Here is a 26,527-nt window from a genome sequence, read left to right as displayed (position 1 = left end):
TAGAGAGAGAGAAAGGGAGAGGGAGAGAGAGAAACATTGGTGGGAGCGAAATATTGATGTGCTGCCTCCTGTATGGCCCCCCCGCCCCAATCAGGAATCGAGCCTACAACCTGGGCATGTGCCTGACCAGCAACCTTTTGGTGCACAGGATGTCACCCAACCAAGCTACACCAGCCAGGGCTATTTCTCATTCTTTTTTTATTTTTTTTTAAATATATTTTATTGATTTTTTACAGAGAGGAAGGGAGAGGAATAGAGAGTTAGAAACATCAATGAGAGAGAAACATCGATCAGCTGCCTCCTGCACACCCCCTACTGGGGATGTGCCCGCAACCAAAGTACATGCCCTTGACCGGAATCGAACCTGGGACCCTTCAGTCCACAGGCCGACGCTCTATCCACTGAGCCAAAAGCGGTCAGGGCCTTTTTTTATTTTTATTATTATTTTTTTAAAATATATTTTTATTGATTTCAGAAACAAGAGAGGGAGAGAGAGACAGAAACATCAATGATGTGAATCACTGATCAGCTGCCTCATGCATGCTCCCTAGCCCCACAATGGGATCGAGCCCAAAACCTGGGCATATGCCTCCACCAGGAATTAAACTGTGAAATTGTGAACATTCTACGCTGATACAATACACAAATTTGTATACATATTAAAAGAAACATTTAGGCAGGAAGTCAGTAAAAATGTGTAAGAAAAATCTTTTGTTTTTAAAAGTACTTACCTCATCAAATCCAGCAGCTTGTAAATCTTGAAGCATTTGTGGATTAACCTCTAAAGTACTCCGACTTGTTTCATTTGCGAATGGCTGTAGAGAGTTTCGAATTTCCAGCAAGGCTTTATGATGAGTCCCAAATTTGGGTGGATTTCTGACTTGTCGAGGATCTTCAATTGACATTTTACTTACGTTATGCTCAGCCTTTGCAGCATCGGATGGTTTGGATAAATTCCTAAGGGATTCCCGAATTTCTTGCAACATTTGCCGGCTGCTGCCAGTATAGTTACTGGCAGGAAAGGTCTTAGGCCTCATTTGTCTATATCCTTCTGGCTTTTCACTTCTCTTCATGAAAACATCTATATGTATAACCCACACAAAGTACTTTAAGGGCCACTTGACAGATTCAGCGCCTTCTCTTGAGAAAAACTGAAAAAGGTCCTTTGCAGAAGTACCCAGGAATGTTAAACTTCTTTACAATTTAGATAATTAACCCTATAAAAGAAAAATAAGTAAAAGCTATAAAGTGATTTACTGATAAAGCAGTACCCTGAATTAGGGAAGGAGGGGGAAGGGAGGACACACTGATTTAGGAGGTAGAGTCCTAGGTTATAGTTCTGGCTCTACTATGGATTACTGCATGATCAGGACAAATTTAGTTAACTTCTCCATGCCTATGTCTTAATCTATAAAATTACATAAAGTAGTGGTTATAATGATAAAAAATAATTTTAAGAGTGCTTTAGTGCCGTAGCCAGTTTGGTTCAGGCGATGTGGCTCAGTTGGTTGGGGTGTCATCCCATACACCTAAAGGTCGCAGGTTCGGTTCAATTCCCGGTCCCGGCACATACCCAGGTTTCAAGTTCAATCCCAGTTGGCACATACTAGAGGCAACTGATTGATGTTTCTCTCTCTCTCTCTAAAAATCAATAAACATGTCCTTGGCTGAGGATTAGTTTATATAAAAAATATAACTGACCAGATGAGTTAATGGATTAAGAGAGGTAAGGTGGCCTGCCTAGGGTCATGTAGCCAGTTGAAGATCATACTAGGAATCGACTCCACACATCCTGAACCAGCCCAGTGTTGTTCTCATTATACCTACATTTTGAGTTTCCTAAAAGCAGGGATTAAGACTCTCTCATTCTTTGAAGAGGTACATATATTGGTTAGAGTGAATAGACAAAACTTCAATTTCTTTAAAAGTTCAAACCTTCATCAATTATGCAAATATCAGTAAATCCAAACAAATACTGTTGATATTTTGTCCAACTTAAGAAAAAATAGGTATCATGACCTAAAGAGATTTTGGAGTGTTACCTTGGGTTGAATTAGGTTTATAAAAATTATGGCCTATCTCAATGCTGGGACTAAAATCAATTATAAGAATAACAACAGTCATATGTTCCGTTTCTTTCTTTGCAGCATAGTCTTAGTTGTTTAATCAGCAATATTCAAGAATCTCTGCATAATGATAGCATTTCTTTCAATTAGCTTTCTAAGAATTAACTAATCAAAAGTGAAGAGAATCACTATAATTTACCTTCATGCTGAAAAATTACTGCCATTTCTACTCAATAAAAAAGTTGTTCAATGACTAAATAACTGTTGTGGTCTACAAAAATCCCCCACTAATCTAAATCTAACATTTAGAATGAAAACTAAATAACCAGAGCTGGAACAGTTCCAAGGCTATGTTTATATAAAACATCAAGGACTAGCATTTAAAAAATAAATAAAAACTCAATCTATAGAAGGAAATCTAGATATCATACCAAAAAAAAATGTAGCAGTATTTTTTGTATTTGCTTTTAGAGATTCACAAGGCATGTTCAATAAATACTCAGGCATGGAAAGACTGCACTTTTCCCAGCATGTACCATGATCTAGTTTCTGGCAGTAGCAGCTGATCAGAGGAACACAATGCTACTTCTTTTGCTGTTCAATCAAATTCTTCCACTTGCCCATTTTACCTGTCAACTTATTAAAGGAAAAGAAATGAACTTAGTAAAATCACAAATGTAGATACCTTAGCAGAGAACATTCATTCTCATTATAATTTACTCTTCCTGGAGGAAATGTGATTAAAAAAAATTTAAACTTCATAAATAATCCACAAATCCTGGCAAACTTCATGATCTCAGGCATTCAAATCCGTCTCCCAAACTGGACTGATACAATATTACTTGTGTGTGCAACTATACTTATTTCTCACTAGGTTTTCGAATCACTTGTACACAATGACATCTTTTAAGTCATATTAACATATGGGTCAACAAACTTTAAACTTTGTTCCCTTGGAAAATAACTTTCAATTGGAGACGTCAGAGAATAGAGTTAAATCAAGTCGGCTGAGAGCCATTCTTTAACATTCAAGTTCTTCTTGAAGTTAAAATAAACAATGTTCCTTAATTTTCTTTCCTTCATTTTCTGTATTTACACCTACTCTCACTACGTAAAGATCGCTCCATCTCTCCCACTCCTTGTGACTATGAACAGCAACCTAGCCTTACAGTGGACTGTAAATTGGAATTCCCAGGATTTCTCCCAGGTGTATCCGGGATCCGGTCCCTCTAGGTTGCCAAGAACTGCAGCTCTTTCACTGCAGTTTTCCTTCAGAACCACTTTCGCTTTCCATCCTTCCTAACCACCGCTGACCCGTGCGTGTTGCGGGGACGACAGTGGAGGTGAGAGGCAGTCGCCGCAAGGCCTCCAGCAAAGCAGGCTCATCCCAGCCTAACCTGCACCTCCAAGGCCGCAAAGCCTGGGGCTCTCCCTCCAGCCCCGGGCGCGGCCAACCCTCGCTTCCCCAAGGCCGGGCTCAGCTCGGGTCCCTGCCACCAGCCCCGTCGGCCGGCCACCCGCCGGTCCGCAGCAGCCCCTGGAGCCCCGCCAGCCGGGATGGGCGTGGGCCCGGCGGCCACCGCCCCGCCAACTCCGGCTCCGAAGGAGAAAGTGCGCCCCTCCCGCTACACCAGCCCCGACCTACCTGCGAGGGAATGCGGGGCTCCTGGACAGCGGCCGCGGGCCGAAGGCGGGCGCCGAGGCGGCCGGAACCCCTCCCAGGGACCCCAAGTATGCCGGGTGGGGCAGGGCGGGGAGAGACGCCAGGGGGCTGCCGCGGGCCAGCCCGGCCCGTCCCGAGGGTCGCGGGGACCTGGCTCTCCCCTTAGCACCAGGCCATTGCCGCCGCCGCCGCCATTTTGCCTTCCACTCGGTGTCGCTGCCGCCGTACTCCGCCGCAGGTTTCCCGGATGTGGGCATTTCCCGGCGTCGCTTGCGCGGGGGCCGAGGACTGGGGGCTTCTGCCAGCCCGGCCGCCTGCAGAGAGCGCCGCCCGCGGCCTCCCGCCCTCCGCCCTCTGCCCTCCGCCCGCTCCCCTGCTTGGCGGCCAGCGTAGCCCCGCGCCGCCCCCGCCCAGCCTGCTCAGGTGACTCGCCCCGGCTCGGCTCGTGGGACCGAGCTCTTGCTCGCCAAAGCCCGCGCGTGGCCTTCAGCCTCACGTTTCTTTTTTCAGTTGAGCTCTTTCTAAGGGCGAGTATAGAATAAAGATGCGCCTCTCCAGGAGCTTTATTCTCAGAAGGAAACAGCAGTGAGTTGCTCTCTGAAACCTCGCTGTGGACATCAGGATTCGGGATTTTTAAAGGCTTTGAAATAAAATGATTTTTGCTTTTTTATTTTTTAGGTCTCGTTTCCCCGGTAAATCCGTGAATTTAAGTATTTTCCAAAACATATTCCAAAATATATTCTTGAACCAAGGAAGATTAACAGAGTTGCGATATTTTTATGTCAACCAACTCAGCAGAAAAGTCTTTATTGCCATAAAGGGAATAACAATGACTGTGAGGTTTTATTTTCTGTTAAATTGGAAATTTGGGATTGAATCATTGGGCATATGTTTGAAAGTACCGTTTGTAGACCGCCTTTGCCAGTTCTGCCTCTTGAAAATGTATGCAAGCTGGTGTTTTTAAATTCCCTTTCATCATTTTTTTACTAGAGTTTACAAGACTTCTAGAAGAAGTCTAGAGTTTTAAGACTTCTGCCCTAGCCGGTTTGGCTCAGTGGATAGAGCATCGACCTGCGGACTAAAGGGTCCCAGGTTGGATTCCAGCCAAGGGCACATGCCTAGGTTTCCGGCTCCATCCCCAGTAGGGGGCGTGCAGGAGGCAGCGGATCAATGATTCTCTCATCATTGATGTTTCTGTCTCTTCATCTCTCTTCCTCTCTGAAATCAGTAAATTAAAAAAAAAATTAAGACTTCTTTCTCTGGTGTTAGTTACTGGCTACTGTATCCAAAAAATTCAAATGTGAAAAGAAAAGATTATATTAAAAGATTACATTCTAAGAGCACTTGGTTGAAAATCAAGGTTCCAGCCAAAGCCAGTTTGGCTCAGTGGATAGAGCGTTTGCCTTGGAACTGAAGGTCTCCGTGCGATTCCAGTCAGGGACACATGCCCAGGTTGCCGGTTTGATCCCCAGTAGGGGTGTGCAGGAGACAGCCGATAAATGATTTCATCACTGATGTTTCTCTCTCTCCCTCCCTCTCTGCATTAAATGAAAATATATTTTTAAAAAGGAAAGAAAATCAATGTTTCACAAACACAGAGTTTGTACAAGGCAGAGGATTTGACCCAAGGTGGTCACTCAATAATACTAGTTTTTACTTTCTTCTACTGGAGGACGAAATAATCTCTAGGTCCCTTTCAGCCTCCACATTATATGAATCTATGTTCACAGGCCGGCCTGTGTTTGGAAGAGTGTACTACCCACAGTTTTGTCACCTGTCATCAACTCATGGAACTTCTTTTTTTTTTATATATATATTTTATTGATTTTTTACAGAGAGGAAAGGAGAGGGATAGAGAGTTAGAAACATCGATGAGAGAGAAACATCGATCAGCTGCCTCCGGCACACCTCCTACTGGGGATGTGCCTGCAACCAAGGTACATGCCCTTGACCGGAATCGAACCTGGGACCCTTCAGTCCGCAGGCCGACGCTCTATCCACTGAGCCAAACCGGTTAGGGCAACTCATGGAACTTCTTCATTTAGTTTCTAAATTCTCTCTGAGCATAAAGACAAGTATCTCCATAGACTACTGTCCTTGGGAAAATTCCTCAATAATTCACAGAGGTGGGTGAATTGCTCTAAAACTAGGAGATTGACTGTATGAAGTAGCGGGACAGAAGAGCAGGGAAAGGAGGAGTGATCCAGAGAGAACTTATAGGATTAAAAGTGGCTGAGACTGCAGGTGGGAGTGGGGGTGAAGGTGAAAGACCAGGAAAATGCTTACCAGGGGTGCTGGATGTCTGCGAGTGGCAGTATCGGCCTTCATTTGAAGGTCTTTGCGTTGCTGTAATGGAAAACCCTTGGTCCAGCCAATGGTTTCAATGCTTCATGGAAGTGGCAATTTTATTTTTCATTTTTTAATAGGGGCCAAATTTCATATTTGGATGAATGTAGGAACTGGGCATCAGGAAGTCTGGAGACCAGTTGTGGTCCTGAGAGAATCAGCCCTCCTAGGAATTCAGTCTTAGGGGAAGGCTATGAGCAGCCTCCTTGAGGGCAGAGAATCTGTATAAATTATTTGGAATTCTGATCAGATTGGTCTCTTCTTCCCCATTTGTTTATTCCAGCATTTACTTATAGTATTGTGGACTCATAGGTATTTTATATTTTGGGTATTTTATTTTGTTGAGCAATTGTTCCAACTTTGGCTATTGGGAACTTTTCCAGTTGGTTTCTGTGTCCCTTTGACCTACTCCCATTATTTTTTGTTGTTACTATTTTAGAATTTCCTTACTTTCTGGCACTACAAGGTGCTGCAAACTAACTTGTATTATTTCCAAATCCTCCAAGTAGCCCTAGTTCCTTTTATTGGAAAATTGTATTAGAAACCAAATCTGGGGTCTGAGTGTGCTCATTGCTACGGTACTAGGGTATCATTGCTTGTATGACCTCTCTGGTAGAAGTTTTTAAATTTAAGTTCATTCCATACTATGTGTAGGGGTAAAAACTGTTTGGATTTGTTATGGCTATTATTTTTTTTTATATGGCTATTATTTTAAGAGTCTAGTATTAATTACAGTTTAGCTTCATACATCTATGGCCTGCACAAAAATTGTTTTGACAGTGAATTCATTTCTGGTGGCTTTGTTAAGCTAGACAGCTACTGTCCTCCAAAGTTGTCATGACACTTTGGAATTGAACATTAGATTATTTTTAATTAATTAAAAAATTTTAATTAGTGATCAGCTAGATTCTAGTCTTTCTCCTTTTTCACCATGCCCATCCCTCCATGGCTTCTTCCCTCTATGTATACCTCTATTTTAGTGAAATGTTGGAAATTACTTTGATGCTAAGATGACTGCAGTCCAGGATGTAGCTGCTAGTTGTTCTACATTGCCACTAAATACTAGTCATGGTTTAGAATGATGCCAATGAAATAGTTTAAACAGTTGCATGTCATAGTTTGGAGCCCCCTAGGTTTCAGATCTATAAAATAAGAGCACTGCTATTGCTTCAGACCATCTAATTCATTGAGCGAGATAGCACACTGAAACCACAAGCTTAAATGATACAAACTATGTAATAGTGAATTTACACACTTCTTGGACAAGATTCTAGAATGGATAATCCATTCTTGAAAGGATATTTCCACAGTACTATGAAACAGAAGTGTAATTCACCAAGGACAGAGTGTTTCAATTATGCCAATTTTTGATTGGATAGCTATAGCAGAGATGTTTTCTCAAAATAGTCTTGTGAACAAGAGAAATGGGGCAGAATGTCAACAAATTAGGTTGGTTTATAAATATTTCAGTGACTGTAACCAAATACCAGTGATTCATGTGTCACCGATGATTGAGAGGACTCTAGGAGTGGGACGAAGCACTTCAGTCCATTTAACCTATTTCCTAACCAATGGGATGAGAGTACAGAAAGCATGCTGGGTAATTCTGAAAATAATTTGTTTCTCAAGAAAAGATTCCAAGGGGATCGTTAATTCTTTCCTATATTGAAGTCAAATTTGTCTTCTTAGAACACGAAGGATGGACCCATAGCAAGGATCAAAACCACCTGCATTAACTCAATATGGGAAGTATGGCTTAAGCATATCATGTGTAAAAACTTAAGGGTTTAAGTTCAATAGTCAGCAGTCTAATTGAACAAATGTCAGAATTATTCAAATAAACTCACACAGCATTACAAAAGAGTACTGTGCCCAAAATCAGGATAAGATTTCTATCATATTCTCAGGTGAGGCAGACACTCCCTGGAAAAGTATTCATTTTAGAAGTCTCACTTTAAAGCTGGCCTTTGGAAAATGGGAGTATTTTTTTTAAAAAGGAAAACAAGATTAGGATTTAGTTCAGTTTGCACTGAGGCAATACTTACTATGGGCCAGACATGGTATTAAATATTGTCAATGTAACACCCAAACATGGGTTCTGCTCGTAAGCTTGTGGTCCAGCAGAGGGAGAAAGGCTGCTTAGCACACTGCTCTAAGCACAATGGGCTTTAGAAATAGAGTACAATTTAGCCCACATTGTCAGAGGTCAGGGAAGGCTTTCTTGAGAAAATGACACCTAAAAGGAGTCCAGAAGAGTAAGCAGGATCTAGCCAACTAGGGCAAGAAAGGCTGGGAAGGGAACCTTGCCCTCAAGAAACCAATGAAGGGGTAGATTAAGAAGTTTCACCCTAAAGTAGCTATAGTATGTAGCTACTTGAATATGAGAAGAATTAAAATTTTTGTGGCTCCTGAGGAAAGAAGACAAATGGAAGCCTATTTCAATTCAGTATATGAAAAATCATTTATTTAATGAAACCTTATGGTAAAGTACCCCAACATAATGCAAATTCAATAAATGGATTGGTGATGGGCTTTGTCTCATAGCAGGTTCACATGATCATTTTATTAACCCACAATAACATTCTACCTTTTTTTTATAGGACCATTTTGAGTCCCACTCACACACTAAAACCCTGCCATCATGGCTGGATCAAATAGAGCTGTCCAAATGGTGAGAGGCTGCACAGAGTATTTTCAAATATATGGATGAGAATTTGTTGGGACTGCTGTGGAAGGGATGATTAGATGTAGACTGGAGATAGATGTAGACTGGAGATGCCCTAAAGAGCCTCCCACCTCTGAGACCCAGCAGTCCTCAAAAAAACCATTTTATAGCTTCATACTAGTAAAAGGCAGTAAGTGACAAAGAGCAAATTCATATATTAGTGTTTAATTTATATTACATAAAACTTGTTTCTTATTAAATGTATCGAATGTAATACTATTCAAATGTACTTTCTTTTACATACGGTTATAAATATCCTTAAATCACAGCAAAGCTTGAAACTTAAAAATGTTTCCAGTCCAAGCAAAGCAAAGCTTGAAATTTAAAACCGTTTCCAATCCCAGCTAATATTTTAAGCCTAGACGTCTGGCTCCTTCCCTCTACCATCATTCACTATAATGACCCAGTGAAATTGTATACATTGCTGCTGGAAACTGAGAAGAGTGCTAACATGTATGAAACGTTCAGACTTTACAGCAGCAGGTAATACAGGTGAAAGCAGAGGCACAACAAGTGTGCCGTTTACTGTGCATGGAAAATGTGCCACCAGAGAGCTAGCTAGGGTCTTCGTCTCAGAGCGAGGTTAGCCTCCTGCCCTAGCTGGTTTGGCTCAGTGGATAGAGCGTCCGCCTGTGGACTGAAGGATCCTGGGTTCAATTCTGATCAAGGGCACATACCCAGGTTGCAGGCTTGATCTCCAGTAGGGGGCGTGCAGGAAGCAGCCAATCGACGATTCTCTCTTATCAATGATATTTCTATCTTTTTCTCCCTCTCCCTTCCTCTCTGAAATCAATTAAAAAAAAATATATATATATATATATATATATATTTCAAAGGAGGTTAGCCTACTAACTGTAAAGGCAGGGTGCTTGTACTGGGTAAAGAGGGACAATGTAGCTTAGGCTGCAGCACGACATTCATACAAATGGAAATAAAAAGTCAAAGGAAAATTCATAGCTATGTTTATATGATTGAACCCATGTGTTTACTGGTAGGGAATGTGCATCTATAAATATGTATTTCATTTTTACAAAACAAATTATATACATTGATGAATAAAAGGAATATAAAAGACTATTAATTGAGGTTCTAAGTATTTAAAATGTTTTTCTGTAATGAATTGCTTTTGTAATAACAAATTTTTAAAAATTGATCCCAGCAATAACATTATAAACAGATTAAAAATTCCTATCAGCAACATTTTCTTTCCTTGTATTTCCTTGGAATTCAGTCACTAATTATCTTTAATGAAACATTTTTGAGCCAAATATATATAAAAAAGCAGATTCATATACATATTCCATTTTTAAATACTGACAAAGAAACAAAAATAAAAAAACCCTGAGATAAGGTAGCATAAAATTTTTTGAAAATATTGAGAAAAGCAAAACTTTACCATAATTACTATTATTGGAATTATAAATTACATGAACACACTTCAATAATGCATTTAATCTAACAAATTATGGAAAGACAATGTCATACTACTGTCTTAAAACACTACGGAAGGTCATCATTAGCATTTCAAATAAGGATAAAGACAGCAAAATTCTTTACTCTTACCACACTATCACACTAGTCTCATACATGTTACCTACCAAATTTTAGTTTCAAAGTCGGCTCACTTATCAATGTGAAATTCTATTTTAAATCATAATGTCCAGTTCAGTAATTTTCAACTACACTATGAAACTAAACAAAAGCAAAAATCCTTAGGGAAAATGCATTTTCTTTTTTCTTTTCAAGAAAAATAAAGTTGCCGAAACCGGTTTGGCTCAGTGGATAGAGCGTCGGCCTGCGGACTGAAGGGTCCTGGGTTCGATTCCGGTCAAGGGCATGTACCTTGGTTGCGGGCACATCCCCAGTGGGAGGTGTGCAGGAGGCAGCTGATCGATGTTTCTCTCTCATCGATGTTTCTAGCTCTCTATCCCTCTCCCTTCCTCTCTGTAAAATATCAATAAAAATATTTAAAAAAAAAAAAAGGAGGGAATTCCACCTCACCCCATTTAAAAAAAAAAACAAAAAAAAAAAGAAAAAGAAAAATAAATTTGGGTATAAGCAGTTGACAGAGTTCTGTTCAAACATACTCTATTAAAGGAACCTGTCAAAACATTTTCCCCTTTAAAAAAAATTTGTCAGTTTTTTGTTCTACTCAATTCTTTCTGGAAAAGTTTATTAAAATTATTAAAGAAATAAAATGTGAAAGGACTGAAGAAAACATTTGCAATAAAAAGAATTAACGTTAACACTGGCTAATGCCACATACTGCTGATAAAAAGGATAGGAACCCGTCGGTGATTTGACAGCTCACATCAGAAATGAAGAGCAGCTTCCACGAGCTGTCCAGGAGGGTGTTTGAAGGCAGTGTACTCTTCAACACAAGGATCCCTCTGACATTCTTCCATAAGTTCCTGTTCTTGTGCCATCAGTCACCTAACAGATTCTGCAACTGTTAGAAGAATAGCCAACTAACAAAATCCAAACCTGGGCATTGCCATTAATGACAGTTTACTACAAATGTCACATATTTCAATAATAAAAGTTTGCATAGAAGTTGGAATTTGAAAAGCTATTTGTATGTTTTTACCTGATATCTTATAATTACAGTATTTTCATGAAAAAAGTTGTCTAGTAACATAAATTGCTTCTGAATCAGTTCCACAAACAAGACAAGGACCTAAAACATCCAAACTGTTCACAGACAAAGTCCTGTTGGGAAGCAAGCTTGTGATCTCAATCCGGTCTCTCGCAGGATCAGTGCTGAGCCAGGAGCTTATAAGAGACTGGTGAACATTAGCCTGGTTACTAATGCTATGAGACAAAAACGTACTATTTCTTCCTCCTGGGAGAAAAAAAATAGGGGGAGGGAAATCTTTCAAGACTAATTTTACTAGTATATTAGTGAACATCCAAAATTCTAGTGATATTTTTTAAAGGCGATGACTTAAACTTGTTTAATTCTCAGAATAACAGGTTGATTATTCATGATTACACATCACCATTTTTTACCAAAGGCCTATTCCGTGACATTAAAACTCAAATATCCGTGGGATAATATGGACATCAAACTTTAGGCAAAGCAGATTTATGTGGACCCTGTCTTTCTGTTCATTCTTTAATGGAAAGTGTCAGAAATGTAGCAAAATGGCCAGAAGAAACATAGAATAAATAAGGAAAAAAACAAAATATAGTCAACTTACTTTAGTTTTTTATTACCCTTTATTTTAGGTAATTTCTCTTAAAAGCAGAATTTTAGAACATTACCAGATTATAAACTTTTATCTCTAATAGTGCTCTGTATTTAATATAGAAGTGAAGCGGTATATTTCAGTTTAAGCCATTATTTGAAATTTTCTTTCCTCTCAACTTTTTGCCTAATCAAATAAAGACAGATTTCATTTATTCAAAACGTGGCCGAGTAAACACTACGTGCCAGGCTCTGTGCTTGAGTGTGAGGAATACAAGGCCAAGTCCCTGATGTCTTCAAGCTTAATGACTAGTAAGGTTTAAATCTTGCTGATTCTTTTTTAAAATTATTTTTAAAATATATTTTTACTGATTTCAGAGAGGATGGGAGAGGAAGAAAGGGATAGAAACATCAATGATGAGAGAGAATCATTGATCGGCTGCCTCCTGCACAACCCACCCTGGGGATCAAGCCTGCAACCTGGGCATGTGCCCTGACCAGGAATCAAACCTGTGACTTCCTGGTTCATAGGTCGACGCTCAACCACTAACCACGGACCAGCAAAATCTTGCTGATTCCTGAAAGCCCAGTCAACTTCCTTCTCTAAGCTTTTGAAGGCAACACTAGTTCATGCTTCTCTCTTCCTTCCAGGAACCCTCAGCACTGTATGTACACCACCAATTTACTAGTTATAGTATTTCTTATGATTTAACTTCCCATGCTCCTGTCTCTATAAGTATTTTCAATAGGTTGCACAGATTATATGTTTTACCCTTTCACGGTGTCTAATACTGTGCCCTGCAATACTAGACACAGAATATAGTAAATTATTTTATTTCTAGCCTAACAAAGGTTCTTCAAACAGTGAAATTTCAAATGTTAGATAGTGGGGGCAGAGGAGGAAGTAAGTAAAAACCAAGTGCTTAGTTAATCCTTAGTTATTTTTCTCCATAAATAAAGTTAGCACAAACATGCTAAATGTTGGGAGGAGGGCGGAGGGGGTTGATGTGGGGGCGGGGGGCAGGAAGGGATATCTGTAATACTTTCAATAATAATGATAAATTTAAAACAAACAAACAAAAAACCAACACTACATGATCTACACAATCCATACTTCTCCACATTTTTTTTTCTGGAGAAGTTTTAGATTTCCCCTTGGTTTTTTTGTCTTTTACTGCTCCTATATTTTACATCAAACTTGAATGCTGTGAAATTAACATTAGAATCACTGTGATAAATCTCCTACCTGGTCTCCCTGCCTCCACTTTTACCATCCCTCTCCCCATAGTCCATTTTCCATACAATAGCCACAGTGACCCTGGCTGGTGTGGCTCAATTAGTTGGAGCATCTTCCCATACACTGAGAGGTCACAGGTTCCATCCCAGGACTAGGTGGAGGCAACCAATCCATGTTTCTCTTTGACATCAATGTTTCTTTCTCTCTTCTCCCTTCCCCCCCTCTCCCGCCCCTCCCGTCTCCTCCCCTCCCTCCCTCTAAACCTCTCTCCTTCCCTCTCTCTCTAAAACCAATAGAACCTGCCCTGGCTGGTGTTACTCATTGATTAGAGCATCGCTCCCCGCCCCCCCCCCCCCCCCCCAATTCCTGGTCAAGCACATGCACCTGGGTTTCAGGGTTCAATCCCTGTTCCCAGTCAGGGTGAGTGTGGGAGGCAACCAATCGATGTGTCTCTTTCACAGTGATGTTTCTCTCCCCTCCCCTCCGCCCCCTACTTCTACTCTCACTAAAAATCAATGGGGAAAAAATATCCTTGAGTGAGGATAAACAAAAAAAAAACAAAAACTTTTTACCCTGGTGGAAGAGTGATGATTTTTCAGGTACATCTGTGGAGGCATCCCAGTGCCACAGGGATCCATCTTCAGAACAGGTAAATAGATGATCTGGGTTGGATGGGTGAAAGTGAACTTCCCACACTAAAAGATAAGAACCAAGAAGCTTATGCTGTGCAGATTAAACAAACATTAAAAAAGCCCTATCTATAGGCATCATCTTCCATTAATCTTCATCACACACCTTCGAACCCCAAATCTGTGAAAAAAATCAAAGGCTTCAGAATTAAGCCATACTATAACTCTTCATACTATAGATAGGATAAAGAAGCCAAGTAGATCTACATGTGTATCGGGCCAGCAAAAGAATGAAAATATGTGCTCATCATTTGACCTATTACATTTTTTTTAAATGTAAAAGTATGGCAATGGGATAATTCTGAAAAAAATTTTCTAAAAATTAGTTTAGGTTCTCTTATTTCAGTTCCTGTGTCATTAACGTGTGCAGGTTATATTACTAGAAAGACTGAGAGAGAAGACCTAAAAGTAATATACAAATGAAATTCAAAGAGGCAGATTCCAATCTGGTGCATGCCAGGACTCTGAACACTTTTCTTCTGTATCCCAGAAATAGCTACTAGCTCCCAGCAAACCAAAACCTGGAAATACTCTAAGAATCTGGGGTCCAGTTTCAGATGGAAGGCTTTTAAGAGGCCAATTTGGGACTGAGGACTCCTCAAGCTCTAAACTTTATGAGAACATTGTGTGCCCATAGACATCTGGGAGCCAATGTCTGGCCAGGGTGCCTTATGAAGTTCTCTGCAGCATGCAGATAAAACAGGTAGTCTGTGGACACGGGTTTTGTGATTCTGGGTCAGATGACCTTGAAAAGGCAGCATATAAACAAAATTTTAAAAAGCCCTTCCCCCACAAAAAAAAAAAGGGCAGCATAGAAAGTGCCTGAGGTATGACATAAAAAGTACAAGGCACATGTTTGCAAGTTGGCAGTTTTCATTCTGACATTTACCACAATTAAACATCATGTCACAAACCATAAAAAGGTCACCTTCCTTAGCAGGAAAGGAATGTGTTCTGGGTGAGTTCCTGTATAAAGTGCATTAATACTGCTTCATTAAAGTGAAACAAAACAACCCATAGAGCCACAAACAAATGGCCAAATATAGATTCTTTTGTTTTAAAAAAAATATGGAACGCTTCACAAATTTTCGTGTCCTCCTTGCGCAGGGGCCATGCTAATCTTCTCTGTATCGTTCCAAAATTTTAGTATATGTGCTGCTGAAGCGAGCACCAAATATAGACTCTTAAGTATTTATTTATTTTCAAATTAGAAAACAAAGCTCCACAAAACATCTACTTCATTTCTAGCCAAGAGTCAGGATGAATTTGAGGTAATACATTACAATACACTACACTTGTATGTTTATTGCCTAACAATATAGTTAAAAAGGGGCTAAGTTATAAGGGCCTGTTAAGTCAAATAACAGTTAAAACGGGACTGGTAAGAAGAGATCTGAAAATTTGTAATTCTACTACTACTGTGTTAGCCAACATCAGACTCTATGAGGGCATACCCTATTACTTTTTATTCATTTTCCTGGGCACAACTATAAATGGAAGAGACAAAAACTTTTCTATCCTTTTATTTGCTTTATTTTAAATATAATCTTAAAAGCCATTTATCTTTCCAAGGTAATAAGGTGAAACTTATTAAACAGAAATCACAATACTAGTATATCGTTTGTCCTTTCGTACTTTTATTCAGGTGTTAATACAGCTGACTGAAGCACAGTCCACACACCAAAAAGGTTGCAGGTTTGATTCCCAGTCAGGGTGCATAAGGGAGGCAACTGATTGATGTTTCCCTCTCATATTTAGGTTTCTCTCTCTCTCCCTCCCTTCCTCTCTCTACAATCAATAAAACATATCCTTGGGTAAGGATTAAAAACAAGATTTCTGTTCAGCCTAAAAAACGCCCCCATCAATTTTCATTCTGACAGTTACCACAATTAAACATGTCTCTCCTCCTCCCTTTCATTCTGTCTAAAAGTCAATGGGAAAAATATCCTCGCGTGAGGATTAACAAAAAATTAAAATAAAATCAATAAAAACATACTTTAAAAAAATTATCATAAAAAATAAGTACATAAAGATGAACAAAAGCAGGCTAATCACTGGTTTTGGATATAATAATGAAACATATTAAAGAACTTAAGTGTCAAATAAAAATAGATAAGTTAATTATTACATATTTATATAATTCAGCAAAAGCTATAATGCAAAACAATCCATATGTACCATTGGAGAGCTGTTTACAGTGTATCATATAACTCACCCAACAAAAACTTACGTATCTCCATAATACTTACTTTCAGCTTCATGAGCCTTCAGCAGAGACACAGGCATAGTACCTTGTCTAACATCCCAAATACTCAACATTCCATCCTGGCCACCAGTAGCTACAACATGCTGCTGGTTGGGATGTCTATCCACACAGTGGAGTGGCACTCGGTCACCAGTCCTTTTATGGGAGATACAATAAAATCAAATGTTGTAAAGGATACTTACTTTGTATAACCCAAGAAATATGTTTTATTCTAGTAACTAAATGATAATTTTGTGGCTAGAGCTGCTGGCTGAATTTAAATCATGTCCAAAACCCGACTACATTAAAATATACTTCTGCCCTAGCTGGTGTGGCTCAGTGGATAGAGGGTCGGCCTGCCAACCAAAGGGTTCTGGGTTCGATTCCAGTCAAGGGCACGTACCTTGGTTGCAGGCTTCTCCCTGGCCCAGGCCCTGGTCGGGACATGTGCAGGAGGCAACCAATTGATGTTTCTCTCACATTGATGTTTCTGTCTTTCCCCCTCTCTTCCACTCTCTCTAAAAAATCAATGGAAAAATATTTTTGGGTGAGGATTAACCAAAAAAATAAATAAATGAATTATATATATATATATATATATATATACACACACACACACACACACACACACACACATACATACATATATATATATAAACTATTAGAAATTGGGGGAGGGGATGTTTAAAGGCCGAAGTTACTCATTCTCTCTTCAATTTGAGAGGCATAGGGAGCAAGATAATCTGATGGAATGATGTGCAAAACACATTTCCATTTCTTGGCTTTTAAAAAACATTATAGCATAGGCCTGTGTGGTGCAGTTGGTTGAAGTCGTCTTGTACATCAAACAGTCTCAGATTTGATTCCCAGTCAGGGCACAATTGTGGGCTCAATCCCTGGGTCAAGGCAACTGATCGATGTTTTTCTCTCACATTGATGTTCATTTCTCTCTCTCTCTCTCTTCCCCTCTCTCCAAAATCAATAAAATACATCTCCTCAGGTGAAGATTAAAAGAAAACAAAAACCTGGGATTTTTCTCCCAATCATAGCTAGAGTATTATACTATTTTTTAAAAATATTTTATCAATTTTTTTACAGAGAGGAAGGATAGAGTTAGAAACATCGATGAGAGAGAAACATCTATCAGCTGCCTCCTGCACACCTCCTACTGGGAATATGCCCGCAACCAACGTACATGCCCTTGACCGGAATGGAACCTGGGACCCTTCAGTCCGCAGGCCGCGCTCTATCCACTGAGCCAAACCGGTTAGGGCTATACTCACTATTAATAGAATCATTTGATGAGCAAAAATAAATTCCCCATTAAATAATATAAACTTCAAGGAGATAAAGACTCTGAATCAAGATACCAAATACTAAACGCAGCATGGCAGTATCAAACCCATCAAATTATACTTGTTTTATCAAATTTAAATGGGGATTATTCTCTTAAAATGCAATATGGTTTAAAGTCAATTGCTATAAATGACTGAACAAATTAATTTTACATTACACTAATTTGAAATTACAAATCAAAACTTACAGTGATAATATTTGAGAAGGCTCATTTCCTTGTTGTCTGAAATCCCATATTTTTAATTGTCCAATTGAATTTACTGTAAGAATCTCAGGAGTTCGAAGGAAGGTTACAGCATGCAGTGTACTGCTATCTGCATTGTCTACAAATTAAGAAAACAGCAGTGTGTGTTAATGGGTCCCCGTGCCATGAAAATCTTAAATCATGTTCTTTTTCAAAATTATTATTTTTCTATTTTTTAAATAGCATTCTTTTTATGGAAATATTACATAGGTCTAATGAAATTTTAAATAGGTCAGTTTCATTTCTATAAAAAATGTACAGTCTTATTCTGCTGACTCAAATTCATCTTTCCTCATCAACTAATTCTCATCTCTGTGAAGCCCTTCCTGATTGTTATATGGTCCTTTCCTTCTTCCTACAGTATTTAAGCTTAAGCCATATAATACAGCATATACTTATAAACTTTGTCACACTCCTCCAAACTGCCACCAGGCAGTGGTTCTTAAACAAGTGGTGCTTCTCAGAACTAAAATTGATCATAAACCAGCTAAAACGCTGATTCATGAGCACAATCCATAGAGCAGTGGTTCTCAACCTTTCTAATGCCGCGACCCTTTAATACAGTTCCTCGTGTTGTGGTGACCCCCAACCATAAAATTATTTTCGTTGCTACTTCGTAGCTGTAATTTTGCTAATGTTAATGAATCGTAATGTAAATATCTGTGTTTACTGATGGTCTTAGGCTACCCTGCTAGCGACCCACAGGTTGAGAACCGCTGCTGTAGAGCCTAAGACCATCAGTAAACACAGATATTTACATTACGATTCATTAACAGTAGCAAAATTACAGCTACGAAGTAGCAACGAAAATAATTTTATGGTTGGGGGTCACCACAACACGAGGAACTGTATTAAAGGGTCGCGGCATTAGAAAGGTTGAGAACCACTGTCATAGAGGTTCTGATTCAGGTCTAGGTTGGTGGGCTATTAAAAATCTCCTCAGGCAAGTCTTTGTGAAACATAGAGAACTACTACACTAGAATAATCCTTCTAAAGCACAATAGGGAGTATATCACCAGCTTACTCAAACATTTTCACCAGCTCCTTAGTTGTCCACCCAACAAAATGTAACCTCAATGGCTATGCATTAGACTCTTCACAACCTGGCCACAATATCCCTTCCTTGCTTTCTCTCTCACCTCTCCTACATAAATATATAGTCAAACACTCTTTCTGTCATTCTCTAAATGGCCCTATCAAGCCTCCACACTATTCCCCTTGTCTGGTGTGCCATCTTTTAGTTATTTATGGTCTAGAACCTTGATTAAATTATCTGCCACTTGCCCCTCAATTCTTTATCCAATAACCCACTCCAGCCAAATATCCTCATAAAGGGATTCTGCTTTGTACGTTTCTATATCCCTGAAACGCCTAGCAGTGTACCTACTTAGCACAAGATGGGTGCTCAATTTTTCTTACCTATAGTTCTCACAGCTTCCTTGTGATCAACTCTGAAGAGATTTATTCGACCATCTTCTCCAACTGTGACAATCTCCGGGCTGTTGCACACAACACCTGTGCATGGTGCACTGCTATAGGAAGGACTGCCTGGACCCGTGTGGTAGTGAGCTGTGGTCCACTGCTGGCTGACTGACAGAGTCTAGGAGTCAGAAATGAAGATATAATCCATCAAAGCAAAGTTCTAAAAAACTAGCACTTTTTCCCAACTAAAGAGTGTTTTAAAATTTTCTAACACTCTTCTAGGAAATAACTCTCTCCTTTTTCCTTTGTATTTCCAAATACGAAAGTCTAGAACCTACTTCCATCAAAACTCGGTATACAATGGATTAGGTTCTAAAGGAACACTGTCCAAAAATATCCCAAACTTATTTCAAACTAAAGAAATGATTTTTAGGTATCTGGTAGTAGTGTGTTCAAAAGCAACTTTAAATTCTTTTTAATTATTATTTTTATTGATTTCAGAGAGGAAGTGAGAAATAGAAACATCAATTATGAGAATCACTGATCAGCTGCCTCCTGCAGACCCCCTACTGGGGATGAGCCCACAACCTGGGCAGGTGGCCTGACCAGGAATGGAACTGTGGTTCATAAGTCAAAGCTCAACCACTGAGCCACACCTGCTAAGCAAAGCAACTTTAAATTCTTTAGGGCATTAGCCTAAGAAATAAATCTCTATAGAGCTTTCTAAATTGTTCCATTAAGAAAAACAGTAAGAGCTTGGTCTTATACTTACTAGGCATGCTTATAAGGAAGGTGACCTTTATTAATTCCAAAATCTAAATAAGCACTCTCTTACAGGAACTTAAAACTGTTACTAAAAGCGAGGCCATTGTAAAGGATTGCCCTCACCACTATGCAGTGAAGATCAGCATTCTTGGGCTTTAGTACACAAGAAAGACATGGATAAAATGTCAGTGGTGATGGAAGGAGACTTGGCTTGGGGTGATGAACACACAATAGAATGTACAAATGATGTACTGTAGAACTATACCCCTGAAACCTGTATAATTTTATTAACCAATGTCACCCCAATAAATTCAATTTTTAAAAAGGGAAAAAAAGGAAAAAAATGTTAAGTCTTCATACAGTGTATCCTCTCTTCTAATTAAAATCGAGATTCTAGCCACAGAAGCAAAGTAGCTGTTCCTGTTCTAATTCATGATACCTGACCTAGAAGGTTCTCTTTCTTCAAAGTCCAGAGTAAGAACTTAAAAGAGAATTACAGAAAAGTGACTTGCCAGATACTATATTGTAGAACCAAACGAACAGAATTTAAGACTATCCAATTTCAATAAAAATTCAAGCAAACATGCCGAAACCGGTTTGGCTCAGTGGATAGAGCGTCAGCCTGCCGACTGAAAGGTCCCAGGTTCGATTCCGGTCAAGGGCACATGCCTCGGTTGCGGGCTCGGTCCAACATGCAGGAGGCAGCCAATCAATGATTCCCTCTCATCATTGATGTTTCTCTCTCCTCCTCTCCCTTCCTCTCGGAAATCAATAAAAATATATTTAAAAAAAAAAAAAAAAATTCAAGCAAACATAGCTCTAGAGTTAATCTACTAAAAGATGGTTAATGTAACAATTTTTCTCCTGAATGTTTTGAGATTTTAAAATCTTATTATTTGTGTCATTATTAAGTACAGTCTTCTTTAAGCCTTCCTAAAAGTAATTAAAATACAAATTCAGTTTCAAAGAGCATTTCTTTACCTGGTTGTTGGGATGGTGAAGGAAAACTGTTACACAGCCTGTTGACGAAGCAGCTACGATTCTTTCCTGGTCGAAAAACTAAGTAGAAAATTCCTGCTTGTTAACAGATTCAGAAATATCAATAGGGAGAAAGCTCATTTGTTTATCTTAATTAGCAGTGATAACAACTTTAAGATGCAAAGAGCCTGTCAATGCTAAGCAAATAAAATGTGATGATAAATCTGAAAGTCAAAACTCCTATTCAAATAGAAGTATTTTTGTGAAGAAAAAATAAACTATTTCCTCCCCCTAAACTCATTAATCTATAATTGATTTAATTAATTTTGGACCACTACCATAAAGCTTTAGAAAAGGACCATTCCCACGGTTAGGCAACCTTCTATAGAAGAAAACGCAGGGACTTAAAGTCACGCAGACCCAGGATTTGAACACTTAAGTCCATCCCACCGCTTATTAATTGCCTCGAGACCTTAGCCAAGTTAAACTTTCTAAGCTCAGGTACACCTTTACAAGGGGAGAACGAATGCCTACTAAGGAGGTTGTGAGAATTCAAAGAGCAAAAAACACGTAGATTCCCTTTCAGAGCATTCCTCATATAGTATGTGTTCAAAAGATCTTCGTGTCAGTTTTCTCATTGATAAAACAGGTAACAATACTTGATTCACAAGCAAACAATGAGAATGAACTTATGTGAAATTCCCAAAACAGTGCTTGGCACACAGAAGATAGTTAATTAACTTTTTAAAGCTAAGATTAAAAACTAATATTAAATCCACATCCCCTGCCCCAGTCCTGATTCTGTCATCGAGCAGTAGGCTGTATGCTCGCAAATAATAACCTATAGAGAATTCAGTTTCCTGTGAACCCGGGGTGAGGCTAGCTAGACACACTTTAAGGCTCTTTGCATCTCTACATGTATTCCTCTCCGTTTTTAAACACTTTGCTTTTGGATACTACACAGACTTACTTGTAAATCCATAACGTCACCATAGTGCCCGGTACCGCACAATAACTGATGGTCTCCTTCAAACCCTCCATCAGAGTCCAAGTTCCCCAAATCTCCAATAGACCACAATAAAACACGATTTTCCTGTAAAGCAGGAAGTTTTATCTGGAGATGTATACGTTAAACTCTCGAAAATTAAAACCTGCATTGCCTTCCAGCAATCGTGCTTTAAAAGCAGCTCAGAATAACGAGGGCAGTTTGAGCACACCATTGATGGTTCGGAGACACAGGGCAACCGAGCCCGAGACGGGGACTCGGGGGACGGAGAAAGGTGACGGGATCCAGAAGGCGAGAGAATTCGCGGCGGGGGCCGGGAGGGAGGGAGGGAGGAAGGGAGGCAGGGGCTCCCTGGCCCGGGGGGTGCGCTACCTCGTTGTCCCAAGAGCCCGTAGCGAAGGTCTCCGCGGTCTGCAAACTCCCCGAAGGTACCGGTCGCCAGCGGGTTTTGCTGATTTTCTGAGACACAAACTTGGCATAAATTTCCTCCATGCCGAAGTCACCCGCAATACAGCAAGCAGCACAGCGCGCGCCACTCAATCCCGCCTCTTCCCGCGGAGCCCTGATTGGGCGGACCTTACGGTGGCTGCGGAGGGCCAATTCTCTTCCGCCGCAGGGCGGACACCACCAGCCCTCCCTCTCCTAGGAGTTTATGAGCAGGTCCTCGTACTGTACGATCTGCTCCTAATCTGCAAAATCAGGTAGGAACACTGACTCAATGCATTTGTGCAAAAATTGTGCAATGTAAAACAAATTTAAGAGCAAAAACAAAACAAAATCAAGTAAGAGAAACCACTTGGTAGCTACGTCTGAGCATTGTTTTACATTTCAGGGTGCATAGAAGAGTCCGAATCCTTAAATTCTCACGGAAGTACATTCCATTAGCATACTAACTTCCTATTCTAAACTTCTCCCTCTTTGTTTCCCAAATAAATCCTTTGCTTTAAAGTTAACACACACTGTCAGTGTCTACAGTTGGAATTCTGAAGACTCCAGTTCTAATTTCAACGACCATTGCCTAGTTATGTAACATTCTTCAATTCATTTATGTATATAATATGTATATAATTAATAATGAGTTTGATAGGTAGCGTTGATGCCCAGAAGTCTGTGCTGTAGGTTCCTCCTATACTTTTGATTACACCTTTAATAGCCTTTTATTCCTCTCTTCTCAGAATCCTACCCCTTTCCAGGACCAGTTCCTTCCCATATCTTTTCCTGATTAGTTCATGATCTATCTAAATAAAAGAGAACTTTATATTTAGACCAACAGCACTTAAGTTTTGCCCTCTGTTGCTAGTTTTCTTTTGATGCAGATCCCCAATTGGAATGTAGATCCTATTGCATACAAGAGGTATGACTTATTCATCTTTTTTTAAAAAAAAAAATCTCCTTTATACAGTACTCATAATGGTGTGTTGGTTGTCAGCTTTAGAGAGATACCAGGTCTTATTGAACATTGAGACTGGTTTTGTTTTGTTTTAAATGGAAGACCATCAGGAAATCACAGAAATGAAATGGTAACTATTAGTCCCAAACTGACCATTTTATTCCTAATATTGAAGTAAAGAACACTGTTTTGAGTGTGGTTTCATTTATGGTCATAGAATCCCAGAAAATAGGTAATGTATATTTCGGATTGGAAGTAGGCTATCACATATGACAAAACCTCGTAAGAATTAGAATTTGAAAATTGCTGACGCAATAGCATAAATGTCTTGACATAGCTTTTTCTTCCTTAAAAGTTTGTTGGGCTAAATGATGATTGGATTCTGTCAGTCTCAGTTCTGATTAGGAGTCAGCAAGTTCCCTTAAGGGTTCTCGCTCATCGTCTTGCACAGCTGACAGCTATAAAGCTGGTGTCTAGCGGTAGAATTTGTGAGGCTTAATTTGCTGAAAACGCACACTTGTGTTGGGAGAATAACACATTCCACATAGGATACTGTGGTATTTTTAACCATTTACATTGTTCTAACAAAGCATTCCCTACGTGCCCCCCTATCCCACCCCCTCACCCCCCACACACCCATATGTCCCGGTATTCTTCCACTCTCTGAATTTGTGCTTTAGGATCTCAAAAGTCTCTGCTAACCAAACACTGATGTACTTGTCACAAAGCCAGAGGCTGGAGAACTCGGGTTGAAGGGAGCCTTTGCTCTCCGGTGCTTCAATTAAGATTATTCAGGCTCCACCACAGGGAACTCGGACTCGAATCAACCTAAATATTAGTCAACAGGGTTGGGTGAGGCAGGATGGAGAAAGCCCACCATCCAACAATCTGAACAGCTATAGGAGCAGACCCGCGGCTCGCAACAGCTGACCCATCGGCGACTGCAGAGCCACCAGCAGCGGAGGAACCAGATCGGCCCCGCCATCCCGCCACCGCGCGGGGTGAGCGCAGCCTCAGCCAGGCACGCGCCGGGGCCCACCCTGCCTGGCCGCGGGGCAAACCCAGCAGGGAGGCGGCATGCAGCCCGGGGCCTCATAAAGGGACACACTGCAGCGGCGGCCGCGCTGACCCTGCCTAGCAGCCTCGGGTCCCCGGGAGCCGCAGCAGCCACCGGTGCGGGCGGCGCAGCTCCAAGCCGCCCCCGCCCGCGGCCCCACCCAGCCGCACCCAAGACCGCGCTGCATCACAGAGCGCATGCGTGTCGCGGGGCATGCCGGGAGCGCGCAGTGGCGGCAGCGGTGGCGACGGCACTCACAGCGGCGGCAACAACGGGGACGCGAGTGGGGCGGTGACCGTGTGGGAGGTGGTCTCACTCTTGGGGAAGCTGCTGGGCACCGTCGCCGCGCTGAAGGTGGTCCTGTACCTGCTCCGGGTGTGCTTAGCGATGGCCTGGAAATCCGGCGGCGCCAGCCACTCGGAGCTAATCCACAATCTTCGCAGTAAGTGCCACCCCCGCCGGGTGTGGGGCAACTGGGGCAGGCCAGGCCTCGACCCGGTTCCCCCGGGCCGTCGGGAATGTGTCCCCCGCCTTGCCCGCTGGAGGGCTTCCGCGCAGGGTTGCACCAGTAGTCCCGAACGGCATGCGCTTGCGATCGCGTCCCCCGGGACCTGTCACTCATCGGCGACGTGGACTGGAAGGAGAGGGAGAGAGAGAGAGAGCTCCCAGCCGCTGCCGGCGGGGCCAGGGCCAGCGTCTCCCCGGAAGCCTGGGGGAGGGGGCGCAGTACAGGTGGTGGGGCTGTCACTCGAGTCCACCCACTGGTTGTTCGGAGGGGCGTGCACTTAGGGTGGGGGGATGTTAGCTAGGCCTCCAAGAGACGGAGGGAACTCCACCCTGGCCCCTCGCGTCTTCTCATCTACCTCCTCCATGACCGACCTCGCTGCAAGCTCTCTCCTAGCCTTCCTCCCCCGCCCTCCGTTTTTTCCTGTGGAGGGAGATGCCGCGGTCTGATACAGGCCAGGGGAGGGAGGGGAAGAGGAGAGTATTGTCATTGCGGATGCTGGGAGAAATTCCTGGGGCGGCTGTCCAGTGGAAAGCTTCGTGGGGGGCAGAGGAGGAACTAATCAGGGGTTGCTGTTCCTGAGAGACCGGTATTTCAGGAGCCTTTAGAGATCCCGGGGTTTTTAGAGACTATTGTGTGTGTGTAATGTTCTAACTTCTTTCAGGACTACCATATGCTTTGAAAGCCTTGTGTGGAAGTTTTCTGTATATCATTCTCTTTAGTTATTGTATTCCTTCCTCTGATGGTAATTTTAGGGTGGGACGGGTGCTGTGTCACTTTCTTTTTTTAAATATAGTGTTGCCTTGGCTCAGTGGTTGAGCGTCGACCTATGAACCTGGAGGTCAGGGATCAATTCCGTTCGCAGCACATGCCCGGGTTGTGGGCTTGATCCCCAGTGTGGGGCGTGCAGGAAGCAGCCCATCATGATTCTCTTTCTTCCTCTTCCTTCCTCTCTGAAATAAAGAATTTTTTTTTTTTTTAAAGAGAGGAGTAAAAAGTTAACCTTAAAAAAAACCCACAAGAAATACAGTGTCGTCGTCTGGTCGGGAGATCTGGATGGAGGACTCTCACTCTAGTTAGAATTTATTTCACTCTCTTTGCCACTAACTTTGCAAATAATCATATCCTGATATGTGGTATTTTTAATTGTCATAGGTTATTTAGCTTATTATGTATTTGTCATGTTTCCTAATTCAATTTGTAACCTCTGGGACTTTTAAAAATATATATCTGAATCCACTCAAAGAACTTAATACTAATTTCTTTTTTTCCAATTAAATGTACATTATATGCTTGGATTTGTGCTGGAAATACCAGGATGAGTGAGAGAAATAACACTAGCTGGCACACGGTTAGTACTTAATATTAGCCATTTGACGTTTAAAAAAAAACATTTTTTTATTGATTCCTAGGGAGAGGGAGAGGGAGAGGGAGAGATAGAAACATCAATGGGAGAGAAACATGGATTGGCTGCCTCCTGCATATCTCCTACTGGGGATGGGGCCTGCACCTGACATGTGCCCTGACGGGAAATTGAAACAGTGACCTCCTGGTTTATGGGTGAACCCTCAACCACTGGGCCACACCAGCTGGGTAGCCATTTGACTTTTTAAAAAAAGAGTATTTAAAATTTGGAAATTGTGGCC

At 41.1% G+C, this 26,527-nt stretch overlaps 3 protein-coding genes across 7 annotated transcripts in view; 1 reads left to right on the top strand and 2 right to left on the bottom strand.

The window, feature by feature from the left end:
• The window catches only part of LATS1 (large tumor suppressor kinase 1), a 36,682-nt gene extending 32,719 nt beyond the window's left edge, over nt 1-3,963 (bottom strand). The window contains exons 1-2 of one of the 2 annotated variants that reach the window (XM_080663630.1): nt 3,712-3,963; nt 732-1,217 (exon numbers count right to left, since the gene is read on the bottom strand). In XM_080663630.1, the coding sequence (XP_080519756.1) occupies nt 732-1,073 (342 nt within the window). In that variant the 5' untranslated portion in view covers nt 1,074-1,217; nt 3,712-3,963. The remainder of the gene's footprint in view (nt 1-731; nt 1,218-3,711) is intronic. The other variant, XM_080663631.1, reaches the window with a different exon arrangement.
• Nucleotides 3,964-9,746: 5,783 nt separating this feature from the next.
• Nucleotides 9,747-22,486, bottom strand: NUP43 (nucleoporin 43). Its single transcript, XM_080663629.1, has 8 exons — nt 22,302-22,486; nt 21,894-22,016; nt 20,927-21,004; nt 19,178-19,358; nt 17,702-17,837; nt 16,163-16,314; nt 13,797-13,919; nt 9,747-11,642 (listed from the first exon to the last, which is right to left on the bottom strand). Exons 1-8 carry the CDS (start codon nt 22,419-22,421, stop codon nt 11,413-11,415), a joined length of 1,143 nt encoding a protein of 380 aa, XP_080519755.1. The 5' UTR covers nt 22,422-22,486; the 3' UTR covers nt 9,747-11,412.
• A 1,491-nt stretch (nt 22,487-23,977) lies between these two features.
• Nucleotides 23,978-26,527, top strand: part of PCMT1 (protein-L-isoaspartate (D-aspartate) O-methyltransferase) — a 45,688-nt gene continuing 43,138 nt past the window's right edge. For 2 of the 4 annotated variants that reach the window (XM_080663626.1, XM_080663625.1), the window contains exon 1: nt 24,470-24,818. In XM_080663626.1, coding sequence (XP_080519752.1) covers nt 24,590-24,818 — 229 coding nt within the window. In that variant the 5' untranslated portion in view covers nt 24,470-24,589. Of the gene's footprint in view, nt 24,819-26,527 lie in introns of all 4 variants that reach the window. The other 2 variants (XM_080663628.1, XM_080663627.1) reach the window with 2 other exon arrangements.

The sequence above is a fragment of the Plecotus auritus genome, assembly GCF_963455305.1.
Source record: "Plecotus auritus genome assembly, chromosome: 4".
Classification (NCBI taxonomy): domain Eukaryota; kingdom Metazoa; phylum Chordata; class Mammalia; order Chiroptera; family Vespertilionidae; genus Plecotus; species Plecotus auritus.
This window is presented reverse-complemented; position numbering and strand designations above follow the sequence as displayed.